General features: G+C 30.4%; 3 protein-coding genes and 1 non-coding gene across 9 annotated transcripts; all 4 read left to right on the top strand.

The window, feature by feature from the left end:
• The first annotated feature begins 6,323 nt into the window (after positions 1 to 6,323).
• Positions 6,324 to 11,212, top strand: EMB3126 (Ribosomal protein L1p/L10e family). The gene is made up of 7 exons (XM_020359057.3): positions 6,324 to 6,772; positions 7,913 to 8,092; positions 8,209 to 8,263; positions 9,745 to 9,872; positions 10,254 to 10,337; positions 10,586 to 10,711; positions 10,793 to 11,212. Exons 1-7 carry the CDS (start codon positions 6,452 to 6,454, stop codon positions 10,925 to 10,927), a joined length of 1,029 nt encoding a protein of 342 aa, XP_020214646.1. The 5' UTR covers positions 6,324 to 6,451; the 3' UTR covers positions 10,928 to 11,212.
• Positions 11,213 to 14,825: 3,613 nt separating this feature from the next.
• On the top strand, positions 14,826 to 19,472 carry LOC109798765 (GPI-anchored protein). Of its 4 annotated transcripts, none has more exons than XM_020359152.3 (8): positions 14,833 to 15,058; positions 15,937 to 16,090; positions 16,371 to 17,240; positions 17,823 to 18,068; positions 18,174 to 18,188; positions 18,590 to 18,733; positions 18,874 to 18,921; positions 19,170 to 19,472. In XM_020359152.3, the coding sequence occupies exons 2-8, from the start codon at positions 16,057 to 16,059 to the stop codon at positions 19,241 to 19,243; spliced, it is 1,431 nt and encodes a 476-aa protein (XP_020214741.1). In that variant the 5' UTR covers positions 14,833 to 15,058; positions 15,937 to 16,056; the 3' UTR covers positions 19,244 to 19,472. The 4 variants fall into 4 exon arrangements, with proteins under 4 accessions (XP_029127085.1, XP_020214741.1, XP_020214740.1 ...); XM_020359151.3 differs by having other exon boundaries at positions 15,908 to 16,090; XM_083062233.1 differs by lacking the exon at positions 14,833 to 15,058 and adding an exon at positions 15,147 to 15,338 and having other exon boundaries at positions 15,908 to 16,090.
• A 1,151-nt stretch (positions 19,473 to 20,623) lies between these two features.
• TRNAG-UCC (transfer RNA glycine (anticodon UCC)) lies at positions 20,624 to 20,695 on the top strand. Its single transcript has one exon. It is a non-coding gene; the product is annotated as a tRNA-Gly (tRNA).
• A 1,936-nt stretch (positions 20,696 to 22,631) lies between these two features.
• On the top strand, positions 22,632 to 27,520 carry LOC109798464 (Nucleic acid-binding, OB-fold-like protein). Of its 3 annotated transcripts, none has more exons than XR_002239787.3 (4): positions 22,632 to 23,163; positions 25,659 to 25,865; positions 26,519 to 26,713; positions 27,309 to 27,520. XR_002239787.3 is itself a non-coding variant. In XM_020358772.3 (3 exons), the coding sequence occupies exons 1-3, from the start codon at positions 22,753 to 22,755 to the stop codon at positions 26,660 to 26,662; spliced, it is 762 nt and encodes a 253-aa protein (XP_020214361.1). In that variant the 5' UTR covers positions 22,632 to 22,752; the 3' UTR covers positions 26,663 to 26,846. The 3 variants fall into 3 exon arrangements, 1 of the variants encoding a protein (XP_020214361.1); XR_002239786.3 differs by having other exon boundaries at positions 27,285 to 27,520; XM_020358772.3 differs by lacking the exon at positions 27,309 to 27,520 and having other exon boundaries at positions 26,519 to 26,846.
• The last annotated feature ends 1 nt before the right edge of the window (position 27,521 follows it).

Genomic DNA, 27,521 nt, shown 5'->3' with positions numbered 1-27,521 from the left:
CTCATCATAGATAGATAGTGCTTCTTCCGTTCCACGCTTCCTCTTTTTCTTTTTTAACTTTATTTAATTCTTTATTTCTACTATTTTAATTTTCTAATTTCCATGCATTAATTAACTTCACATTCCTTCTTATTGTTATCAATATTTTTATTGAATATTAGATACTAAATTAATAGATCATCTAAAATTTTACAATTAGAATTGCATGAAAAATAAAAACATATGACCGCGTTTAATAATTTAAGATATATGAAACATTAAAAATAATAAATTACACTTCATGGTTTTAAGGTTTATTTAAATGATTTAAATATGTTTTTAATTCTTATAATAAAAGGTTTGTTTTGATTTTTTTTTTTTGTCTTTTTTCTTATCATGTATTATTAAAAAGATGTTTTTATTTTATTTTAATAATAATTAGTAGAAAATAAGACACTTCATGTGTCCATCAATTCAAAAGAAAACAAGTAGACAATATCATTAAGTGGACCATTATTTACCAAATAATAATAATAAGTGGACCATTAATTTTTTTATAAATATAATCTTTAAGAGGTCAACTGATGAAAAAAAGGTTAGAATGTAATAGTTGATATAAACGTCTCTAAAAGAAATTAGAGATAAAAAAAATAAAATAAAATTCATCCCTCTATTGTTATTAAGATAAAAGAGAAAACTCCACGCTTCCCTGTTTCTCTTTTTAAAAAAAATTGAAAAATAATTGGAGGTTAATTAATAATTGTAAGTAGTATTTAGTGTGAAATTTACAAAAAGGAAGATAAATTTTTATAATTTTACAAAGTAGTTTAAAAGAGTAAATTTGAAAGTAAAATATGTATAAAAAAAACTATTACTTTTATTATTCATATTGATTATATATAAATTACTATTGATAGATTCGTGCATTTTGTTTTGCTTAAGATGTTGCTACACACTAATATGTTTGATTTTGTTTTACCATCCATATGTCTTATTTTATGTTTTACTTCTGTACTCTCAATTTGTTTTATTTACTTTATAATTTAAAGATAAATATTTCATCGCTGGATTCATACAAAACTTAATATTTAAAATTTATTTATAAAAAAAATGGTTCTCACCTATGTATTAATTATAGGGTTTTTTTTTTTATTTTTTCTTTGCCGGTGCAAATTTTTAATTTAAAGGAGTTAAACACATATATACATATATATATATATATATATATATTAATTAAAAAAACTGGTAGGTGTCACAAGTAGAGATTGTAAGTAGGTAGCCAAATATGGTAGATGCAAATTTTAATATCTTTATTTTTTATTTATTTTCATATCTTATATTTATTTTGTCTCAATACTTAACAAATATAAAATTTATGTTTTGCCCATGTTTGTGTTTCCATCGGTTATCAAATATATTTGTATTCGTTCAAGAATTAATTAATTTTCAAAAAATACATAAAAAATAATAATTTTAACATAAAGTATAAATTACAAAAAACATATTAATTATGTTTTATTTGGTATAAATTTACAATAAAATAAAAATTTCATAAATCTCAAATAAAATATTAAAAAAATCTATAAATTTAAAACGAGTATGAATGTGAGTATTGAACAGAGAAATATATACTCATATTTAGTCTTGTACTTAATTTAATAAATTATATATTACTAATACTCATAACGGATTAAATCGAAGATTCTCCATTATAATCAAAAACGAATTCAAACATTAACTACAAATAATAATTATGATAGACCTCTTAGTTGTACCGGTGCATTTGTAATGTTTAATATTTAATTTTTACAAAATTATCTTAAATATTTGTTTAATTAGTCCATAATATTGAGTTGTTTTTGTTCTAATTTTTTTCTGTTCTCATCAATTTCGGCCCTGTATTTTATTTATAATTTATTTTGGTTTCTAAATTCTTTCCATTGGATTTGAGTATTTAGCGGACAGAACTTGACAACGAAGATATAATAAAACAAAAAATTAAAAATAAATGTACGAACATAAGAGGAAATAAGTAAAAGAATTAAATATAAAAAAACTCCTATATTTTTAAAGACTTCTGTAAGTACGATAAAAAGAAAAATTGTTTAGCGTTTTTAGTTTCGAGGCTCGTACCAACAATATTTGAAACTTAATTTTGTAAGAATGCAATAAAGGTATATTTCTTGTATTATTTTTGTTGCACGTACGATATATATGTGTGTGTTATAGTTTAGAAAAAAGTAACCTAATATCTTTCCTTCATAATTTAAGGAATGACACATGATAAGGGATATATATGATATAATGAAATATAATAAAAAAAAATATGAGATAAGATAAAATTATAATTTTATAATATGAGAATATATATAAAACACATAAACAAAAATAAAGATGTGGATAAAGATATTAAAACTCACACGTACTTAATTTTGTCGACATCCTTAAAATACATAATATGATAAAATATAATTAAATATACACAAGACATGCTAAAATTATAATTCCATGAGCATGTATATTTCTCTAAACCTATAATTTTTTAGCATAAGAAAATGTATAATAATTTATTTTTATTATTGCAAATAGTACTTACATAAAAAAAAAGGAATATTTACAATAAATAGTTCAAAAGTCTCTTAAACAGTGTTCAATCCATAAATTTTATGTTGTTGGAACAGAATGAAAAAATATAAAATAATATATATATATATATATAATATTTTAGTTATATATTACAAAATCAACAAATAATAATTGTTACTTGTGTAATTGTGATAGACATACATAGTAATGCTAGAATGAATTTAAGTGAAACGAGCGGTGAGTAATTATCATTTAGGATAAATAAGTTCATTTACATATAATATAAGTAACGTAGTGCTTGTTTCAGGTGATTTACTGTTTACGAGTAACGAAAGGCGAGAAAAGTTGGCGTTTGTTTCCACCGATTTGTGATGATAGAAAGGCGAAGAAAAGCGAGGAGAAGCACTGTTGCTCTCCTCGCATGAGAGGGAAGAAAAGAGGTGAAAGACACGTAAGATTTGTGAAAATCCGAAAATGTCCCTCCCATGCATGTGCCATGCAGCAGAGGATTCACGTTCAACGAAGGAGCATAATCGATTGGCCACATAATCGATTATGCAAGGTATTTTCGCTGCTAGTGGAAATCGGAACGGCCCCGGAACGGCCCGTTCAAAAAATGCATGTTATGAGAAAAATAAGAAAGCAGAACGGGCCGTTCCAATTTTGGAACGGGCCGTTCCACTTTTGGAACGGACCGTTCCACTTTTGACCTTTGCGTAGTACTTTATAACCCCAGAACGGCCGTTCCACTTTCGGAACGGGCCGTTCTGGGCACATTAATTTGTTTTTAATACGTGTATATATATATATATATATAATATTAATATTTAATTTATAATACCTTAAATTAAATATAATTATTTAATATTAATATTTAAATTATATTCAATTTAAGGTATTATATATTAAATATTAACATCAAAAAGTGAAAATATAAAAAAATAAAGTAAAACATGTTTATAAAATTATAATAATAACACTTTCATAAAAATTAATAAAATAATGTTACAAAATATAATTATCATAATATATTTTGTTATTATTATTTATTATTATAAATATTATTGTTTTTATTTTTATTAATATTAATATTATTATTTATTATAATTAGTATCATTATTATTTATTATGATTCTTATTATTTTTCTAATATTTATTATTATTCTTATCATTATTTATTATTTTTTTAGTAAATAAATCTTATTAATATAATTTTATTGTAATTATTATTAATTACAATAAATAATATTATACTCATTTTTAATCTAAGGGTAAAAGTGTAAATTATATATTCATCTCTTAAATTTTTATTTTTTATCTATCATTAAATTTAAAGCAAATATTTAAATTAATTTATTTTTAAATTAATTTTTTATAATTTTTTTAGTTAAAATTTATATATTTATCTTTTAATTATAATAATTATAAAAAAAAATTTAACCTAAGGGCAAAATAGTAATCTTTCACAACTATTAATTAAAAAATCTATTTTTATCTATCACATGATTCACATCAATCAATTCATTCACAAACTTTCACAAACTTTCTCTACACTTTCCACTCACTTTTCCTTAATCCAATCAACCTCACTTTCCACTCACTTTTTCTTCAAATCCCTTATTTTCCATCCTCAAATCCAATCAAAGCCTAATAGTGTGTTTGGATGGGGAATTTAAATGGAGTAATTCATTTATTTGAAGAATTTCAAATTCTTTGAGGTGAAATACCTTGTTTGGATGGAGAATTTATAAGGAATTTGAAATTCAAGCATTTGCGAAATTCCTTTAAATAGTAGAATTTCAAATTCTCCCAAAAAAGTAAGAATTTGAAATTCCTTATATTTTTTTTCTTATTTCACTTATATATTTTATCTTATCTCTTATTTCTTCAAGTTTTTAATCATTGAATATTCAAAAATATTTTTAAAATTATTAAATATTATCTAATATTAATTTTAAAAATTATTATAAATATTTAAAAATTAGCTAATATTTTTTTTATAAAATTTAATTTAAAAATATCAACATATAAATATATTTTTAAAATCAATTTTATCATGGTGGAATCAAGTTATCATATCCAACCCAACAATTTAAAATTTGAGAAATTTGAATTGACTTATCCAAACAAAATATTTTAAGAATGATTGAAATTGAAATCAAAGTAATTTAAATACCAAGAATTTAAAATTCCTTGAATTTGTAAAATTCCTCATCCAAACACACCATAAGAGACACATATCTATAAATTTTGGACTGTAGACCCCAAAAATAAAGTTAGACCTCAAATATACCACCAAATCTATAATTAATAATTATTACTTATGTGATTGTTACATACATGCACAATTGTGATTCGAGCTTAATAATTTCATCCTTGTTTTTCTTTATGCTTTGATTAATAGGTTCATCTGTATATGGCCGTAAACATATTCTTCTTCTTCTTCTTTTTTTTTTTAAAAAAAAACCTTAAACATTTGATTTATTCAATGAAACTTACAAGTCTTTTATTTTGTTATCGTTTATATATATATATTTTTTGCATTTTAAATATCTCATTTAAATTATTGTCACAATTGCGTGTTTGGTCAAATAACCTAGTGAGTACAAGATAATGACAGTTTACATTTTAAAGGTCATAATTTAAAAGAGAAGTTTAAGATTGATTTTGGTTTTTGTAATTTTATCAAAGTCTTTTCATTTATTTTTTTCTTAGATGTAAATTTTATTAATATTCCGAGGATTAATACTTTAATATATTGATAATTAAATTATAAGAATTGATTTTGAAAAAATAAAATAATTTTCATTAATAATAACTGTACAAATAAAAAATCTAATAAATAAAAACATAGAGACCAAAACCAGCAATCAGATGAGAACTAAATTAATAAATATTATGAGAACTATATATACTCTAAACTAAATTATTAAATAAATATTATAGTCTCAATAGTTAGATTTTAATCGATAATGTTTGTTTGATATATCTAAATTTCCAAATAAGAGGACCACTTCACCCAATCAAACAGACTTTAATTAGTGGCTGATATAACATGCAAGACATTTGAAAGCTGCTTCATCATATATATATATCGTGAAGATAAATTTAAATGAGAGTCTAATCTATGTGAAAGAAAACAAAATCCGACATGTATGGACAATATTCACTACTAAAGTCTCAAGTCTCAAATGAAGAAGCAAGAGATGAAAAGTGCAATGCAAGTTCCTCGTTGCCATTGAAGAGAATCAGATGGCTGATCAGTGAAGGTGCCTGCGCCTCAGAATTTAATGCATTAAATGCAATTAATAATTTACACAAAAATTACGTATTTAATATTCTTTTTTAATAATTTTATTTTTACTGGAATTTATTTTATACAAGCGTGTGATCAAAAAGTACCCCTAATCATTCTTTTGAGAGTAAAAGATATTCAAAGTAATTAAATTATTTTCTCTTAATTAAGTTTTCTTTATACACAAAAGTAGAGTTTCACTCAAATCTACCATCACTCTAACAACCAACCATATTAATACTATTTTCATTTCAAAATATGTTACAATATTTTTTTTAACAACTTTCATCATTAAAATTTATAATATTAATAGATTTAATTATATTACCAGATTGAATTTTGGTATACAATAATATTACAAGTGGTTTCAAGATACAAAAATAATTATTTTGGTGAAGAGAGTGTTTGAAGGCAGTCCGAAAAGAAGCGATGGGTGAAAAAAAGAAGGAGAAGGTTTGATGAATATTGTGGTTTTTGAGCAGAGAGGATCCACGCGTCATTCAATAGACATCTTATCCCCGTTTTTATATATCTGGATAGCTATGCTGTTGCTAACCTAAGCATTGCTTCCAGAAACTAAACCCAACAACGATGGCTTCATGCACCGCACCTCCCTCTCTCATGCTCACACACGCTGACCTCTCTCCTTCTCTTCGCTCCTTCTCTCACAGGCCCATTTCCAGAACCTTCTCCCTCTACCCTCTCGTCTTCAAGCCCACTCTATGGGCCCATCTCAGAGAGCCCAGACCCAGGTCTTCTCCCGCCCTCGTCGCCGCTTTGGCTGCCGAGCTCCAAGTCCCCGAAACCCTCGACCAAACCGAGGATGGGCTTGCTGAGCCCGACGCAACCGCCACCGTCACCACCGTCAAGCCCAAGAAAGGCAAGGCTGCATTGCCTCTCAAGAGGGATAGGGTATGTCAATTTTCTTTTCTTTCCTTTCCCTCATTTTTTTTCTATATATTTAATTATGGGTATTTTTTTTTATAACCATTTTATTGCTATCCCGATGATTAAATCTCTGCAACCTCACGTTTTTTCAAGACTCGACTTTGTTAAGTGAACAAAAAGTCTGGTATCAACGACTTGTTGGCTGGATGTGGGGTTTTGGTTTCAAGGATTATTACCCCTTTTCTATGTGTTTATACATTCGGATTCATTTTTTTTTTCTTTCTATTTGAAATTGCTTCTAGGTAGTACAAGTGTGTTATGCTTCTTTGGCTTATGTTTCGCATCCTTTTAAGTAGGTAATGACTAAAATTGGTGTGGTGCTTAAAAGGTGTATCTGAATTCCTGTGCTCATTTGGTTAGCTAATGATGTTGATAGCTTGTACAAGCTGATCACACTTCCGTCTGTTCAAATTAAATGATTATTCGAAATAAACTTGCTTTTCATGCAAGTGAGATGACAATTGACATCCCCTGAAAACTGGTTGATATGAAAATAAAACACTTTTTATGATTTGCGTTGCGAGCTTCAGAGGATACAAATCCTTAATCCTTCGATAAAGTTGCATGCTTGTTTATTTTTTATTTGAGTTAAGTTTATATTCCAGCTGTATCTTCATGCAATGATTTTATTTAGAGTTTGTTTAAATACAAGTTTAGAAGCGTTTTTTTGAGAACTTCCCTATTGAAAAAAACTTTTTATTTTCAGTAGAGAAGCTCTAAAAAATGCTTATAATTTGTATCCAAACACTCTTAATGTTATTTACATTAAAATATCATCTGGAATTTCAAGGGTGTGTAGTTTGAGTTCAAGGTTGCAGGCGCTTGTGAGCAGACCATTTTTTATTGTTTGTGATGATGTTTGTCTCACCATTCTATACAAGCTTTTTGCTTGGTTGTTCATTTGATTCTAGCATTTGATTTACCTCCTTGACATTTATACGCTTCATCAGTGTATTCCTGCCGTGTTCATGCAAATTCTAGATTATAGCTATTTGTTTGCTTCTTTCGTAATGGATGTGATTGTTTAGGTGATTGAATTTCTCATTTTTTATTATGTTTTTACCCTTTATTTCATGGCTAATTGTTCTTTCATTATCTCACCAGACGAGGTCTAAGAGGTTCTTGGAAATTCAAAAATTGAGAGAGCGTAAAAAGGAGTATGACTTGAAGACAGCAATATCTTTGGTTAAAGAAACAGCTAAAACCAAGTTTGTAGAAACAGTAGAAGCCCATTTCCGCCTCAACATTGATCCTAAATATAATGATCAACAACTAAGAGCAACAGTGAGTCTCTTGCTCCATGCTTGATTTTGGTATATGCAATTACATTGAAAATTTGAGCTATAAATTTGGAGGCACATGAGTTAATTCCGAGCCTTTTGTCCACCCTTTCTTGACAGGTAAATCTGCCTAAGGGAACTGGAAAGCCCGTTAAAGTGGCTGTTCTTACTCAAGGTGCTTATGCTTTTCAATTGTCATTCCCACTTTTAGTTAATTAAAGGTTTCCAGTTCATGCTGGAAATATTTTCTTATAAAGAGGGTACATATGAAAGGACTGTATCCATTATGTAAACATCCTGTATGGATGGGCTTAAGATGAGAGCCTTTCTCTCCTGAATGTGGACATTGTATCATCCAGGTAAGGTATTTACATACAGGAATTTCTGTGCCACTGCACAGATAGAGGGTCATATCATTATGGATTTTGAATTTTTAAATGATTGATATCTGGTAATTTATTCAAAACTCTGGCTCAAGAAACTAAGTCCATCTACTTTTGGTAGAGTGTGATGGATCATGGACCTGCTTCATGTGTGGAAAAGCTATAAGTTGCTATGGTTGTGTATTAATATGTCTTTTACTCTCTTGTACAAATGAAAAGATTATGAGGGCAATGTATTATCCCATTGCAATATGATATTGCTAGTTAATTGTTTGTAATTTTAGTTTTACACATTACTTTAATTGTCCCACCCATTTGATGGATAATGTTTGACAGTCAACTTTAATCAAGTTGCAAGATTATTGTACCATGAATAGTAATGGTTGAGATTAACAATTAAAGGAAAAACACATTATTATCCGCTCATGGTTGCATATTTATGGAATCAGTTTTAGTGATTTTTATTCTGCTGGTGGTGATTTGGTACTGAGCAGGTATATGTCATGACAACTTAGTTGCTTTGCACCTAAGTATTGTCTTGAGGTGTTTAGGTTTGCTGTAAAAACATTAAAAAAAATCTGTGTATTTAACAGGTTGTAATTTCTTTGGTTTGTAACTAGAATCATTGAACTTTAGTTTAATCTGCTTAGACTGCTAGATGAATTTTAGGTAGGGCCCTTGACTTTTAAGTAGTTTCTAGCTCTTTGTTTCAAATATCAAATGTTTCAGTGAGGTCAAATCATTATGGGATGGTGAGGTTTATGTTGTTCTCTTTACCAAGAAAATCTGTTATGGGATTGGATTGATATTTATGCCTTGTCTATGGTGCTTTGCAATCACTGTTTCAAGGGATTTTCAGCTGTCTGATATAGAGGGACTGGACTGCTTGCTGCTGCATTCTTTATTTTGTTCTATTTCCTTTATGTTTGTATATATCCCTTTGGAGGATATTTATGTTCCCTGTAGTTGTGCTTTCGCTCTTTCTATCTTATGAAATATACTTTCAAGGGCTGTTTGAAATCCTAGAATAAGTATATGATAAGATAATCAAAGTTCTGAATGGACAAGTATGTCTTATCTAATTTGAACATTAATATTCCTTGTGCAAAGACATGGATAATAACTCTTAAAGTTTTACAAAGAAAAAAGTGTGGACTGGATGACACATTCCCGTCATATATAGGCTACCATTTACAACGTGTGCATATCCTGGGAAATCAAATGTAATCTTTTTCTTGTTTTAACTAGTCTAATCCAAAGTTCATTTTGATAGGTGAAAAATTCGACGAAGCAAAAAATGCAGGAGCTGATTTGGTGGGTGGAGAGGACCTGATAGAACAAATAAAAGGAGGATTCATGGAGTTTGATAAACTAATTGCTTCTCCAGATATGATGCCTAAGGTGTTGCTCTGGTTATCTTTGTTTAATCTGTGATTAGATTTCCTCTAATTTCTAGCTTTTTTTTTTCTAAAGTATAATTTGAGTAATCTCAATAAGTGATTTGCAAAATTGATAACTGGCTGGATTATTTGCGAGTTGAGTTCTCCTTATGTAGAGTAAAAATCACCTTTTAAGTGTTTGGTAAATTAAATTCTAACTAGTCTAGGGATCTCTGAATAATTCTAATACTCTGCTTCAAAGCTACTATTGTTAGACCTTCAGATATACTGTCCTGATAAATTGTCTGTAAATATGATGAGTCTAATAATTCAATAAATATATATATTTTTTCAAAATTGCTATTATGATGCATCCCTTAGTTATCATTGTTGATTCTGTCAGGTTGCTAGCCTAGGAAAGATTCTGGGGCCAAGAGGACTGATGCCAAATCCTAAAGCTGGCACTGTAACACCTAATATTCCTCAGGTGTATTATCCTCTTTTATTTTATTTTTCTTCGATGCATGCATGTTATATATATTGAACCTTCTTGCAAAATGTATAAAATTTACTTGCTTACATTGTTCTAAGATGACGAAATTTCTTTTTGAATTTTCCTTTTTTCTGTAATAAATGGGAAGAAATTTCGAGAGCATTGGTGACAAAATCCAAGATTGTTGCTTCACAAAAGTAAACACTAGATTAATCAGAAACCCTATAAATTCACTTTTACAGGCTATAGCAGAATTCAAGCAGGGAAAAGTTGAATACAGGGCGGACAAAACCGGAATTGTGCACTTACCTTTTGGAAAAGCTGACTTTTCAGAAGACGATCTTCTTATAAACTTGCTTGCTGCAGTAGTATGTTCTTCCCTAAGCGCCTTTTCTAACTCAATTTCACTCTCATGATAAACTTTTTAACTCATTGTCCTAATTTCACAGAAATCAGTGGAGGCAAACAAACCTTCTGGTGCTAAAGGTGTGTACTGGAAAAGTGCCCACATATGCTCAGCCATGGGGCCATCAATCAGGTTAAATATCAGGGAGATGCTTGATTATAGACTTCCATCAATATAGAACCTTCACATGTAAATGCACGTTTGGATTCAGTCAGCTATCTGGGTTTAATTGTGAGATCTTGCCAAATATTTATTCAAAGATGTTACCAAAGTTTCATACAGGGGATGAACAAGGGATAGGATACTTTGGTGGTTTTATCTCTGTTCCAAATGTTTGCGCACTACATTGCATATTCTTTGACCCCCCGGCTGAGGATTTTCCTTGTACTACTTTGTAACTAACACCAGACATCTAATTATATTTTCTTTCGTGGGAATAAATTTTCATATTTACGTTTGATTATTAGGTATTCCACTCTTCAACCGCCTGTGTTAGTTGTACTCATTACAATTGGCGTGGCCCATTAAACCATTTACAATATCAGCTTCAGGTTTTCTAGAAGCTGTATTCTAATTTCTATCTGACATTTTAATAAAAAAAAAATGACACCCCACATAGTATCTTTAATTATAACAGCATAAACAGTGTTTATTTTTTATTTTTTATTTTTTATTATATTGTACTATTCAATTTTCTTTACAAATGTTTTGTTTTTAAACGAAAAAGGTAGTTTATAAATTATTTTGGTCAAAAACAATAATAATGAAAATTAGTAACTCTAGCACAGAGTTGCAGAGACACTCCAAATAACATGCCTCCCATTTGTTTTTATTTTTAATGGTGAAGCTTTCTTGCATGAGTAATGATTGCAATGGTGCAGTGAATCTCGCTCTGATGAGACTCACCTCACGGAATCATTGACTAACACATCAATTCTTACGTGAAAAAATTCCTAGTAGTACATCTTTTTACATGTTTTAAAATCCGTAATCTATTATACATGTGCAATAAATTTTACTTTTAAATTTTCAATTAGGAATTAGAACTACATTTATTTATTTTGGAAGACTAAATCTATAAAATTTTATGATTTAAGCATTTAATAACAAAATATAATAATGTTAGCATCCTTGTATTAGATAGTGGTTACCTAAAAGACAAGAATGTGTGGTTTGGGGAAAATGGTTTGTTAAGAGTCGTAAAGAAGTGGCAGTGACTGATGAAGGTACGTGGGTGATGGTGGTGATTCAGGCCAGGGCGTGAGTGGTTTTTTTCAATGCTTTTTGTGGCGTGCATTTGCAGCCAAAATATTTCAATCATAAAAGTGGACCCAGCTCCTTTGTTTGGTGTTAGTAAAATAGCCCAACAATTTACGTCTTATTTTTTCTTCTCATCTCATTCACATTTTGACACTAATCTTCTAAGTTATGCTGATCAAATCAATGTTTCTTTAGACAAAATGAGTGGATACACAGGTTTAAATTATTATTTCAATAATATCTACAACAAAAGATCCTGCCCAAACAACATAAATGATTAGTAAACATATTCAGAACTAAAGATTTTGTAGAGATTTGTATTATTCATCGGTTTACATTCGACAACAAATCCTGCCCAAACAACAATAAATATTAGTGAATCTATTGAAAACTATAGATTTTGTGGAGAATTGTATTCTTTATTGGTTTACATTCCACGACAATTTCTCTATTGTTTGGTAAGGGTTCTATTTGTGTGTACTATTTCTCTTTCTTTCTTTCAACCGATTGATTAATTGATTAAAAAATTTCGATTTTTTTGGTCGAGTCTGTTATTCCGTTTGGCTCGAAATTAATTGGATCGAGTTCATGTCCAGATAAGAAAATAAGTTACGAAGATTTTCAATTCAGGTTTAGAACCACGTTTTGGTTGGCTTGTCATGACCTATTGTCGCATGTTTTGATTTTATTTTTCAACAGGGATGAAGTTATATGACTTACCAAATTAAAGTAATATAATTTTATATAATATATAATATAATATTTTCGTACTATGATCAATTTTAAAATAAATCTGTAATTTTTGTCATTTACTTTCGATTTTTTTACTTTGATAAACTCAAATATTTGGAAAATTATGTCATTATACAAGTATTTTGATTCGGGCAAAATTTCATGAATAAATTAAAAAAACATTTCATGAAAAGTACTTTAAATTATGAATGAGATATGTAAATCAATATATAAAATATTATAAGATCTAAAAATATATACATGATTTATTCAATATATATATATATTGAAGAGAAAAAAACAAAAAATAAAATCATTTTCTAAAGAAAAATATATATATTAAGTCATGTATGTCTGGTCGGAAGAAGAGAATAGAATTTTTTTAAATCCCTTTGATTCATAAAATTGGATGATAAAATATAGGAAAACAAGGAAGCGAAATTTCTACTATTTGTTGCTCTCCTCCACTATTAGAAGGTTTTTAGGAGAAAAAGTATTTTATAAAATTTAAATTATACCCATTAAGTTACTCTATATATTTTTTTTATATATTGATAAAATGATGATAACAAAGTTAAAACTTAATATCAAACTCCACTAACTACTATACTAATTAGTGAATTTCTTACATTACATTACATCTAATTTCTTGTTTTTTAAAATATAATAATATATTCTTCATATTTTATTTTTTTCGTTAAAATATAGAGTCAATTCTATAGTTTAATTAATGTCTCGTCAAGTCATATGTTAAATGCTTAAAAATAAAAATTGCCATTCATGATAATTTTACCTAACTTAACAAACTTATCTTTTGTGAAATATATGTTAGTGCGGTCTCTTAAAAACACAAGCTAAGTGTGAATTTTTTTTCTGAAATAATATTTTTTTTTAAAAATTACCAAAAAAATATTTATTACACAATATTTACCCAAATAGACCTCTTTATTGTTCACACGGGAAACCGAATTCTGAGCGGTATAATTTTTTTTTCATTTTGAGCTCAGGAATGTGTTAATTTTGCAACTGGAACAGGCCAAGGAGAACGACCCGTTCTGCTTGGAACGGTCTGTTCTGATCCATTTGTCATGTGTATATTTTTTTATCTGGAACGACTCGTTCTGATTGCAAAACGGCCCGTTCTGAATCCAGTTTTCCTCTTCCTTAGAAACTAAAATGCAAAAAAATAAAAATAAATAACACTGCTCAGAATGCGATTCTCCGGGAACCGAATTCTGAATGTGAACAGTAAAGAAGTCTATTTAGGTAAATAATATATAATAGATGTTTTTTTGGTAATTTTTTTTTATAAAATATTATTTGAGAAAAAAATTCGTCACAGTGTTTGATAGAAATAAGAAGGAGGTGAGTCGAGTATTTTTATTTTTATTTGATTTGATTAAGAAATTTATAAGAGAGGATACAATAAAATGATATTATATATATATATATATATATATATATATATATTATTTTTTCCACTCTCCAATGTTAGGACATTTAGAAGAATATTAACAGTTCTTAAATTATATCTTAAAAATTTTCTTAAAATTTTATTTTTATCATACATCTCATGCATTAATATTTATAAAAACATAATAGTATATTCTCTATATTTTTCTTCCCCTTCCAAACTACGCTAAGGAAAGGTACCTTTCAGTTTTCAGTTTTCACCTTCCCTTCTCTGCCATCTTTTCCATTTCCCACCTTTTCGAACAAAGATTACTATCAAAACTCAAAAGAATATACTCTAATTTAATCATAGGATTGTATTGACAATAAATTTTTACAGATACTTATTCGTACGAATTTAATATTTCATTAAAAAAATATCAAGGAATAAATAAGTAATAAGAATAAATTAGTTTCTTCCTAAATTCCATTTATTTATCTATTGTGTAAAACTTTCAACAAATCACAAGCGAAAGTCCATAAAATATTAATTTCAGACTAATTTATAAACATAGATTAGTTATAGATAATTTTGAATGAAAGATGTATTTAATTAAGTAAGATAAAAACAAATTGAGAAGAGATGTTAAGGAAAAGTAAAAGCTGAATCATTGGGAGCAAGAAGGGAAGAACAGTGAGCACTATAGTAGAAGCGTTGTTGTGTAGTGAAAACGGTGCGTTTAAACTTTATAGGAATAGGAGTAGGTAATGCGGGTGCCAGCTGTTACCATATCACTCTTCTTCTCTCTCGCACTCGCTTGTTTCATCCTCTTCTTCTTCCTCTTCTTCTTCTTCATTGCTCCTTCTCTTCGATTAGGGTTTCTTTTTTCGACCCGATCCATATTTCACTTCACGCTGTTACACGGTAAGATTTTTTTTATTTTTTATTTTTACGCTCTTTATCTTATCCCCAAATCAACCATACATTCTCTCACTCTCTCTCTCCGTTTCTTGCTTTCAGCACTTGTTAACTCGAGTAGTTAATTTTTTTTGTTATACTCGACATTACTATTTTCGGCTTGTCAAATTTGGATTCGGTGATCGTGCCACTTAGTCTTCGGTTTTTAGTGCAAAGAGGAAAATCGGTGTTTATTTCACTGTTCATTTGGACTCATGTAACCTGTGTAGTGCTTCTATAGAACTAGGTCATTGCTTTAATTGTCTCTTTCGTGTTTTATATTTAACTGAAATTTTTCATCCTAGTGAAGTGACTCAACGGTCTAATCTAATCTGAGGTGCTACGCTCAATTTGTTTATTTATTTTTGCTTTAAATCTCGTTGACAAGGTAGGAGAGGTGAAGCTGAAAGCATTTCCATGGACTTATATGGTTACGTTTTATTTGATATTTTTGATCTTTAATTTTCTTGTTATAGAAAACCGTGGAAACAAAATCCTAGGGTTTAAAAACCTCAGTTCTGCATTCCACATGCTGTGCAATGCTTGTAATAGAGTGCACGAGTTGGTGTATTTTTACATTCAGGATGTATTTTTACATCCATACTCGGTTGTGAACATTGTCCTCTCCCAAACTTCCATCATGAATTAATGCCTGAGAGGAATTCCTTCTAAATACATCTCAAATTTTTTCAGGCTTGCAAATCTTGTATTATAATATTGTTGATTTTGTCCTAGCAGTTGCATGTTTATATTGGCTTCAGGAATTAGGTGGTAGTTTGGTAACAGTGCTCGATTCTGATTATCTTCCTTGTACAGGCTAAACTGTTCTCGTACTTTAATCACAGATCTTAAGCTTGGAGGTATTACGACTTTGCTACTTTGCTATGTGGTACCACTTGGCTTATCACCGGCACCCACTTGGTTCTCCTGTGTAAAACTCAATGGTACCAGAGGGCTAGTGAGTTATGGGCTGCTCTCAGGATGCTAATTATTTTAGGGGTAAGCCGTAAGCACTAGTAGATTTGATGGATGCTTCTTTGTCAATGAATCATTAACTATGAGTTTAGGGTTTCATAAGCTCCTGATTGTGTGCAAAAACTCTTGTATGGATTATTGTTGTGGTTGTCATCATACTGTAACATATATCAACTAATTCATGATTATTTTTTAAGTATCTGTTGGATCAAAGCATATTGTCCATGGTTAGCTTGCTTTATTGTTGAACATTGTTCAATGAATTATACTTCTGCTAAGTCAAGTGCTGATTCAATTGTTGCAGGTTCTTTGTACTGTCAGCTAATTATATTTTTCATCTGGCTTCTTACTTTCCAAGATGTGACAGCACAAGAATTACATGCTGATGTTAGAAAAGTTTCTTCTCTGGTAGAGTTAGCTAAGGAACCTGCTTCTGGGGAATCTGGACTCTTTGATCCCATAGAAATATCTCCTGCTGTCTTACCAAAATTCCCATATCCCACTGAATCTTTGCCACCAATGTACCCTACATTCCCAGCCAGATATGAACCAGTTTTAACTGGAAAATGCCCTGTAAACTTTTCTCATCCAGATATATCAAACATCCTTGATAAAACAGCATCTGATTGCACTGGGCCTTTGGCAGCGCTTGTGGGGAATGTAATATGTTGTCCCCAGTTTAGTAGCTTAATCCACATCTTCCAGGGTTTCTTCAGCATGAAATCTGATAAATTGGTTTTGCCTAATGCAGTTGCTGATCATTGTTACTCTGATATAATTAGTATTCTTGCCAGTAGAGGGGCAAATAGTACGATCCCCACACTTTGCTCCATAAAATCATCTAATTTTACAGGTGGGTCATGTCCTGTGAAGGATGATTCTACTTTTGAAAAAACAGTTAACACAAGTAAGTTACTTGAGGCTTGCAGCACCGTTGATCCACTTAAAGAGTGTTGCAGACCTGTTTGCCAGCCTGCAATAATGGATGCAGCACTACAGATTTCTGGAAGACAAATGATGATTAACAATAATGAAAATATGGCCGGAGAAGTGAATCACACTGATTATCTTAATGATTGTAAAGGTGTGGTTTATTCATATATTTCAAAAAAGCTATCATCTGAGGCTGCAAATACTGCATTTCGAATACTGTCTGCCTGTAAAGTCAACAAAGGTACATTGTTTAACGATTTTATTCTTAGTGTAATATGTTGTGTTTTGGGAGATTGTCAGTGGCATGGTCAATCATCTCATTTATGAATAGATTGGGAATGGAATGTGAGGGGACATATTTAAGTGACTTTATATTACTGTTCTTGCTGTACCTCATTCTTCACATTATTTAATTGTTTCTGTGGTATTGGTTTAGATTCTTGTGTCCTGTTACTTGGGTGCTTCCATTTTTATCCATATTTCCTGTTTGGTAAGGGAGAGATTGGGTTCCACTAGGAATGAGTTGGAACTTGGAATTGTGTTTTTTCATTATACACAAATTAAGATTGCCAGAATGTTGTATAGGAATACATGTACTTTAAACTTTTGTTTTTTAAATTGAATTTTGGTACCTGATATAAATTTAACTGTTCCTAAAAGCATGCAAGTCAAATTATGGGATTGATGGTTCTACCTGGAATAAAAGTTGTATTTATGAAGGACATATAACTAGACTTGTTTTCCACCAATTGAATCATAATTGTTTTTCTCTTTGTTGTTTCAAGTTTCAACACTTGTAATAGATTAAATATTGCTTGTGCAGTTTGTCCTTTGACTTTTAACGAGCCTACAGAAGTAATTAATGCATGTCAGAATGTAGCTGCCCCTAGCCCTTCCTGTTGTAGTTCATTAAACACATATATTGCTGGGATACAAAAGCAAATGTTGATTACAAATAAACAAGCTATAATATGTGCAACACTTTTTGGATCTATGTTGCGTGGAGGTGGGGTGATGACAAATATTTATCAGCTTTGTGATGTCGATTTGAAAGATTTCAGCATACAAGGTAATTATCCTGCTCAATTTATTCCTTTTTTCTGCCCATGATCACTTTTTGAATTTGTCTGATCTATTCTTCTGTTGTGGCTCTGCATGGTGCTGGTACGTACAGCTTATGGACAACAAGGTTTGCTCTTTTTTCTATTCCTTGCATTTGTTGAGAGCTGTTGTTTTTTAATTCAATAATCTGTTTAAACATTGTTCAGACTACACATGGTATTGGCAGCAAGGACATGGGAATTTGTGATATAATACTTGATAGTTGAATCCAATCATCCTATTTGGGAATTATTTCCCATTCTTTAGAATGGTGACAAATTAGGTTGATAGTTAAACTTTCCATGTGGGATTATGAGGGATTTATACTGGGTTGAGTTGAATACAATCTTGGATTACACCTTAATAAATAATAATTCTATCGAGTAGAGGAAAAACTTCTTTTAAAGCATAGTAAATACATGCTTGCTTTTTTTCTAGGAATAATTGTATTGTTGGTACATGGTAAGATTGTTGTTGGTTAATATGCAGGATGTTTACTCAGAAGCTTGCCTGGAGATGTGATATTTGACAATTCCTCGGGCTTTAGCTTCACCTGTGATTTGAGCGACAACATTCCTGCGCCTTGGCCTACATCTGCATCCCCAATTACGTCGATGTCACTCTGTGGGCCTGGTATATGCATGGACAATTTTACTTTCTGTTAATCATTTCCTTACTTTTTTTAATCCAGGATGTTGATATTATGATTCATGATTTTTGACATTACAAAAACTTTTTGCATTTGCTTAACTCGTCACTATTTTTTTTTGCAGAGATGTCATTGCCTGCTCTCCCAACTTCACAGACATTTAAAAATAATAGTGAGTCCCATTTTTAAGTTTTTATATATCCTGGCTGTCAGTTGACGAATTTAATACACATCTTTAAATGTTTCAAGCTTTCTAGCAGTGTGCATACCCAATTTGCACGTCTAGGATGCCGGAATTAGAACTTTGTCGAGTTGTCTTAAATTCTCTGCTTTGAAGATAGGACTGCAGTGCTATATTTTCATCGTGCTCAATTGTTGCTGAGCATTATTTTAACATTGTGAATATGGTGGATTTTGCAGGTTGTAATTGTGGTGGAGTGGGATTGCTTGTGCTTATTTTTTCATTTTTCATCTTCGGTACACTGTTTTATTGAAGAGATTTTAGGGTTTAGATGTGTGTCGGAAAGGCATTTTCAAAGTGTCTTTGGTGTGGCTTTTGCTTGTATATTTTTGAATGGCCTCATTGTATAGAAATCCCCCCTTTTCCTCCTATTTCACGTGTCTTCTGCTTGTATGTTCTGAGCTGATCATTCCGGAGTTAGTGCTCATTTGATTTAGGATCCATAATTGTGCTGTGAAGGGTTTGATTATTTTGTGTTGAAATGCAGACAAGCAGATGCTAGATAGATTAGCCGCTAAAGTTTTCCGTGGCACCATCAGGGATTTTGATTAAAACTCATTGGGAAAGGGGGAAATGAAACATGGTGATTGGTGACTCATTCGGAACTTACACACTTGAGTTTGACTATCAAAAAGAGTACCAATTATTATTATACTCGAGTGGAGTCATTAGACGTGAGTAAAGTTTAACTAGAGACTGATTCATTAGGTTAAGAGTATTAAGCCTTGGTCTCAATATAGGAATTTGTGTACTTTGGAGGGTCAAAATCTTTACAGAAAAGTGCCTAAATGAATTGGATGCCGTGGCGTATAAGATAAATTCATATTATGAGTTAAATGCAAAAATCACAATATGCTTACCATTGTTTGCGTGGAGCATCTCAAAATTGCTTAGTTTTTTTTTTGTGCCATACACGTCTTATTTCGTGTCAACAAGTAATGAGAATCTGAATTTAATAATAATGTGGCGTCATTTTTGATAAAAAAAAAGGCATTTATGAAGATATTCATCGTGAAACTTGATAAATTACATCTGATATAAAACCTGTTTATGCATGTATTTAAGGAAATATATTTTTATTAAAATTTTTATATTTTTTATGCTAATTTATTATTTTTTTTAAGAGAATGATAAATATAATAATTCATCTGACTATAAGTCTGGTGGATTAATGCCAGAAAATATGTGGAGAAGCACCTATTGAGCAAGAGGCTGTATGACTTTCTAGAAACACAACCTCTTCCTAACATGGCAAAATCATTAGTCAATATCTGTAATAAGGATGTTTTTTTCTCAATTTCAATTAAAAATAAAGATTTTGGTTTAACGTGTACCATATTTATGAAATGGGAGTTTTGCATGTTTTAGAAACAAAAGGATTTTCAGTGGTTGAATTACAAAGTAAAATAGAAGCAATTTAATCTATTTTAAAATGCTATTAAAGATTGTTATTCTCAATTGGTCAAACACGTAATATGCTCGGCTTAGAATTTATTTAAGAACATAAAGTAAAATTAATAAAGTTTATTGTGTATCATTAAAAAATAAGTTTCATTTTAGGTAGTAATTTAATTGTTTTCAATTATTTTAAAATTAATTATAAATTTATAATGTCCTATGTACATCCCAAGAAGCGTTTGTAGTCCAACGGTTAGGATAATTGCCTTCCAAGCAATAGACCCGGGTTCGACTCCCGGCAAACGCATGTTCCTTTTGTTTCCTTATTCTACCACAAACTTTATTCATAATTTATTTTCCCATATCTATAACAGATAAAAAAAGATATTAACCCTTGATTTTCACTTTTTTTTTGTCATTTTTGTCCCTTATTATATAAGATAATCACCTATTAATTACTTTGTTTCATTAATTACACAAAATAACTTTTATGTAAATTCTTGTTTTCACTACCATCATACTTCATAAACCAACCACAAATCTATTTTCTTTTGTTGTTAATTCCACAAATCAACACTTTCATTTCCCTCTTATTCTAAATTTGTAACTACATTATTCAAAAAGTGAGAAATTGTCCACTATCTTACTATTTGTGTTATCATCCCTTATTGCATTTCTTTCATATTCTTCTTTTATTTTGACCACCCTCTTTCCTTCTCATTTTCATATATTATTTTTTTTTACTACATTTTATGTTTTTGTAACATATTAATCTTTCTCTTTTCCATAGTCATTTCTTATCATTTTTATTTATTTATTTTTTATTTTTATCTTGATGACGGCCAACCTTTGTGACTTCGTCAAATTGATTGGTAAAATCTTCATTTTTAAATATATTTTATTGCTTATGATTTGTTCAACTTTGGGTTGTATTGCAAAATAGGAAAATTTGTGTTTGAGACAACTATCAAGGTCCTTGGAGGATTGCTTTTAGCCCTTCTTTTTGTAGCTAATTATGCTACAATATCCCTTAATAAGTTATTATAAAAGTGAATGGTTAGGATATTTAAATTTCTCTTTCAATGGTTCTTTACATTATATGTTAGTAACAGCACAATAAATAATCCCTTCATTTGAATTGTAAATATAGAGGGTAAAGAAAATCATGGTGCCATGATAGTATCATATCAATGTTGGTAAAAGAGAGAAATGAAAATCATACGAATAACTGATTCAATTGTGACTATTAAATATTATAGAGTTCTATTTTTTAGAATTGTTGTCTATCTTGAAAGTCTTTGCAATAAAAATTGAGTCTTACCAAACTTTCATTAATGATTACTAATTATTAAATTATTTCTCAAAAAAATAGAAGAAGGTAAGAAGCTAAATGGCAAATAAAGTAAATATGTGAACGAGTTAGAATTCTTAATATTTATATAAGATTTTTCTCAACATCTCATATTTATATAAGATTTTTCTCAACATCATAACACAAGTATTTATTTATTTATTATTATTTTATAATGTATAAATAACCAATTTTTAAAACTAAACCTACCAATTAACAATAAACTAAATGCAATAACATTGAGATTTATTAATTACACCAACCACAAGTCAATTCAATAGATAAATTATTTTTATTTAAATAAAATAATACAAAGATAGAAATGTCTCAAATCTATACTACACCGGTACTGATGTGACCAACATAACTTTCACTAAAATATGTGAAGAATTTTTATCTAATAAATGTTGAGAAGTTAATTTTAGTATTGGTTAAAAAAGAATATAATTTTAATTATACTTGCATAGATTCTATTGGGGTATGTTTTAAAAATACTTGTTAAAGAATTGAAAATAAAAAATATGATATTAAAATTTTCAAATATTTTTACTTTAACTTTTTTGACAAGAATTTTAATAAGTCGTTGATATTTGTCCATTTCATCACTATAATGGAAAAAATGATATTACCTCGTTGGTAATGAATTACTTTAACTTGTTTATAACCCCCGAATATTCTCACTTCATTTTTTATAGGACGAATTAGGCTCTTCTGAAATAATTTTTTTATTAAAATAGTAAAAACCATATTGTTTCTTAATTTGATTTAAAATATGATCACTTTATTTATAAAAAAAAATCGCAATCAATCCAATATCAAACACACCAAGATTCCAGCTTAAATCCACAGCTGCCACAGCAATATATTGTTAAAGAAGTCTTGTTTCATATTCTATTCTCATATAATTCAATTTTAATGAAGCAATCTTAATATTTGCCTTGGTCTAGTTTATTAGTTGTCTCCGAGGATTGAAATCAATTCAATCCAATTTCTCATTATCTGAAAACGCGAAAATGGCGAAAGCTTTGAGGGTTGGCAGTGTCATCTCACTTTGTTCCCTACGGAACACGACACCCCATTTTCCCCTTCTCTCCCACGCCACGCGCTTTCGTTCCAAGTTTCCATTTTTCAGCCTCTCATCGTCACCAAACCCATCTGGGTCTCCTTCATTTTGCACTCTCTCGTCTTCTTCTTCTTCTTCTTCTGTTTCCACAGATGAGGCAGTCACTAGCAATAATGGTGAAGCTGAGAACAATGTTAAGGACGCGGCTGGGTTGCTTGACATAAGGGTTGGACGCATTCTAAGGGCGTGGAAACACGATGAAGCTGATTCTCTTTATGTGGAAGAGGTCGATATTGGTGAACCTGAACCCAGAATCATATGCAGTGGCCTTGTCAAATACATCCCTCTTGAACACCTTCAGGTTTCCTTATTTTTAACCAATTTCAATGTCGGATTTTATTTGATTTGATCCTCGAGTTTGAGTCCTTTTCTGCTGACTTCGTTGCAAGTTTTTCAATTTGGATTCCGCGTGTACTAAATTTGTGTCATTGACTATTTTGTTCAGTAGTTGAAATGATTTACATTTATATATTCATCTTGGAACATGGCCTTCATAAAGAGTAGTTAGTTCTATACTGCAGGGATATCTCATAAAAAGTTCAGTGTAACTGCAATAAAGTAGGCTGGTTAGGAGATTGATTATGATACCTGGGTCTGTTTTTAGTACGAGCCACATTAGACATTTCCCTGAACTGAGTTTGGGAGTTGATGTGTTTGTGCTGGTTCAAGAAAGAAAAATATGGGGTATTATAAAAGTTTATGTAGCCTCAACTACTAAAAGCCTATAATTGAAACCTAAATAATGAAGTATAATCCGTTAAACAACTACTAGAAGCCTATAATTTAAACCTAAATAACAGTATAATCCATGAACAATTATCCAGGTCCAAGTAGAGGGAAACACAGTGCAAAGTATCACCATTCACCAAACTAAATTCTCATGGAATTTAATACTTAAGCATATGCACACAGATTCGATATGTTGCCATTCGGAATATTAGCTGAAGGTTTTATCCTATCTTGCCATTAGCTTTCCCACATGTGTGAGGGGCAAGGAAGTGTAAACACTAAACACTTGTTGCCCTCGGACATGTATCATTTTCAAATACCCCTCACACATCATGTTACACCCCTAATCTGCATCCTTCAATTCTTTTATTTGGAAAAAAAATAAAATTAGTATGGTTGGAACATTAATGTTTTGGTTTTAATTTAAGATTTGTGTTTTTTATGTTAATTTTATATTGGTTCCAGATGTTGTATAGTTATGTATCGTATAATTTGAAATTTACCATATTCTCACATCTGTTTTGTATCATTTTCATGTGTCATGTTGTATCCGTGTCCATGGTTCCTAATTCCAGGGCTTCTATAGGAATAGAAGCACATTATTTGAATGATTGTATCAAATTTTGAACTGCTACACATCACAGAAGAATTAATTGATGTTATTCTTTCTTGATAGTGTCTGTGATTTCCACTTTTGAACAAACTTCTATTCATTTGGATAAAATGTAACATCAAATCTTGGACTGCTCTTTCATTCTTCTAAGCTTCTATTTCTAAGTTTTTTTAAAAACTGACAATCAAAATATAAATAAGCAGAAGTGTACTCTCTTTACCTGTTTTCTTCTAAATTTATGTTGTGATAGACTCTTTAATGCATGCTTATGTATTTGGTCAGGTTCTGCATGATTTTGTGACCATAGAAGAATGAACTTTGTACTTTAATGTTGTTAAGAATAAACTCAGAAAAAAAAACTGTTATATAGACTCATTTGTGCATTTGAACATATGAAACACAGACGCTGGTACAGATACCAGACATGATAGACACAAACACTTTGACACGGCTAAAGTCTTGATATAGTAGGACAACTGGACACCTCACGCACACATGCAAAAAAGGTATATTCACCATTTCAAAAAAGTTTTGGAATTTTTTTACGATAATGAGCTTCACAAAAGAAAAATATTGAGAAATCTTTTAAAATATTTTATATTATATCTTAAACATACTTTTCTGAATATTTAAAAAGAACAATTTTATAACTTCTTATAATACCAGTGTCCTTGAAATACAATTCATATGGAAGTGTTGACTCAAGTATCAATCAACAAAATATAATTTTCTAATGTAATGAGGAGTGTCTGGCATGTGTTGGGGAGGAAACATGTCTGACACCTCAAGCAAGGAGTTATAAAACTTCAAAGGTTTGAATTCTTTGAGCAAAAGAAAATTATAAGATGCATGTCTTGTTCCAGATGAATATGTCAGCTAGAATTTATCAAGGTCTGGCTGGGAATGTAACAATTATTTTCTATTGATTGTTGTGCGTCATTTTCAATTATAAAAATTTGAATCCTGTAAACAAAACACTTTGTTGTGTAAATAATGTATATAATGACGGATTAGTTGGACAAACTTATGACTGCTGGAATAGTGGCTTTTGTGTGTGTGTGCATGCATAGCAATTGGTAACAGAGCAGAAATGGATTTGAGGCCGTGATAGTGTGGATCCAAGATCTTAGGTTAGTGGGGACAATTTTTTTCAAGAATAAAAATTAATAATCATCATTATCATATATACAAAGAGCAAAACATAAAAGTCGGAAACAATTGTCAGTGAGTTAAACATATAAAATTAGGGAATATAAAATACAATATTTTTAGACGTATACTAATAATTTAATTAATGTGAGATTGTGAGGGATGCATTTGTCCACCCTGTGAGAGTGCCCGCCTATGGGGGTGCATTTGCCCACAGTCATTATAGTGTAGGTCTGCCATTGGTCATATTGGCATCATATCTGTGTTTTTTGATACAATATAAATAATTTTGTGGCAACATTCAGGGGAAAAAAGTAATTGTCCTTTCCAACCTGAAGCCAAGGAATATGCGTGGTGTCAAGTCCAGTGGAATGCTGATGGCTGCTTCTGATGCAAAGCATGAGAATGTTGAACTTCTGTTCCCTCCCGAGGAAGCAACTACTGGTGAAAGAATATGGTTTGGAACGGAAGATGAGAAGGATAATCAACCTGCTGCTGCCACTCCAAACCAGGCAATAGCTCTTCTTTAATAGCTATTAATAATATGACTGCCTGGTTGAATGCGGAAGTTCTAGAATTTAGATGATTTATTATTTTATATATAAGACTAAATCACATTTTAAACTAGTAAGGTTTAGATGGGATACCATAGAGTTAATGTGTCCAATAGTAATTGTCTCTGGCGCAAGGTATTTTTTTATTACAACTAGAGATTAAAAAAACCATAGGTCGATCGGGTGACATTTTTTCTTGGGAGCCCCAAAAATACTTGTTGCTTGCATATTTCTTTGTACTACAGTAGACTCTAGAAACCAAATCTTCTAGACTAGATAGATAATGATTCACCTTGGATGGCTGTTGTATATAAATAACTCTTACTACACTGTACTGTATAAATGGATGTCAATATCATTTTGGTTATATATATTTTTAGATAAACAAACTTGTGTAGGGAAAATGTTTATAGCTTAAATATGTTGTGCAGAAAAGAAGCTAAGCATCTGAACATAGAAAATTGAAGAATTGACAGGAAGAACAATTGTGTAGGAAGGATAATGATTATTGTTTTTCTCACATGAGAAATTTCAAGAGAAATTCTAATTGATCGTTTGTGTCCATCCTGTGTTTTTCTATCTGGATCTTATTCTTCTGTGACAATGTGCAGATACAAAAGAAAAAGATATGGGAATTGGTGCAGCCTCATCTTAAGACAGATGTTTCTTGTACTGCAATGCTAGGGGAGCATGTCATGCGTACATCTGTTGGTTCAGTAGCATGCCAGTCATTGCAGAAAGCAAATATCTCCTGATCAGCACTGTGAATTATTTACCCTACACAGCCATTCAGGCATTGCCTATCCGTAAGCAATTATTATGCTTCATAATGTAATTTTTGGTTGATAAATTAAATTGGCGTTTATTTCATCTGTATTTTGATTTGTTTTTTTTAAAAAAACTTTTAGTTTAAATTTTATGACTTCCATTTGGACACAATGATTTGCGCATAGTATAAATCTCCTGCCACAGAGGTAAACCATTTTTCGAGCGCAACTAATCTTAAATATCGGTTATTATTTTTGGGGACTAATTTCTTAAGGTCCAAAAGCAAATTTGTTGGTCAATTTACAATAGGACATAGGAGTAACATCTTCTTTAAAAGGTATTTTGCTAGCTCGAATTAACCTATGCTTTGAAGGGAAGGGCGACGCCATTCAATAGCTGACAAATTTGTCATCCTACATCAATACTTAAAAGGAGTGTTTTTCGCTGCAACTACCAATTATCAGCTAGATAAAATAAGGGTTTATGGCAAAAATTTATTAATAATTAGTTACTACAGAGTAGCTCAGGTCCTTTGCTTTCGATTGGTCTGTAGTATACTTGTAACCTTTGTTTTCTTGATTTTTTTTTTGACTGTTATTGCTGAAACAGATTGTGTTGATCTGATGAATACAGTTGAAGGACAAATATTAACTTTATCGAGATGGTTCAGAAGCTATGTAAAGTGCAATCATCGTTGATTCGGCAGTATACAAATATTTTCGGCATGAAAATTTGTGTATTTTGCACTTATATATAAGGGTTATGAATAATTCAAGGTATTTTCCTTAAATGACATATGTGACAAGAAAAAAAAAAGTCGAAATGAGAATATCCTTTCAACGTAAT

This window comes from Cajanus cajan, chromosome 8 (genome assembly GCF_000230855.2).
Source record: "Cajanus cajan strain Asha chromosome 8, NIPB_CcT2T_4, whole genome shotgun sequence".
NCBI classification, from domain to species: domain Eukaryota; kingdom Viridiplantae; phylum Streptophyta; class Magnoliopsida; order Fabales; family Fabaceae; genus Cajanus; species Cajanus cajan.
This window is presented reverse-complemented; position numbering and strand designations above follow the sequence as displayed.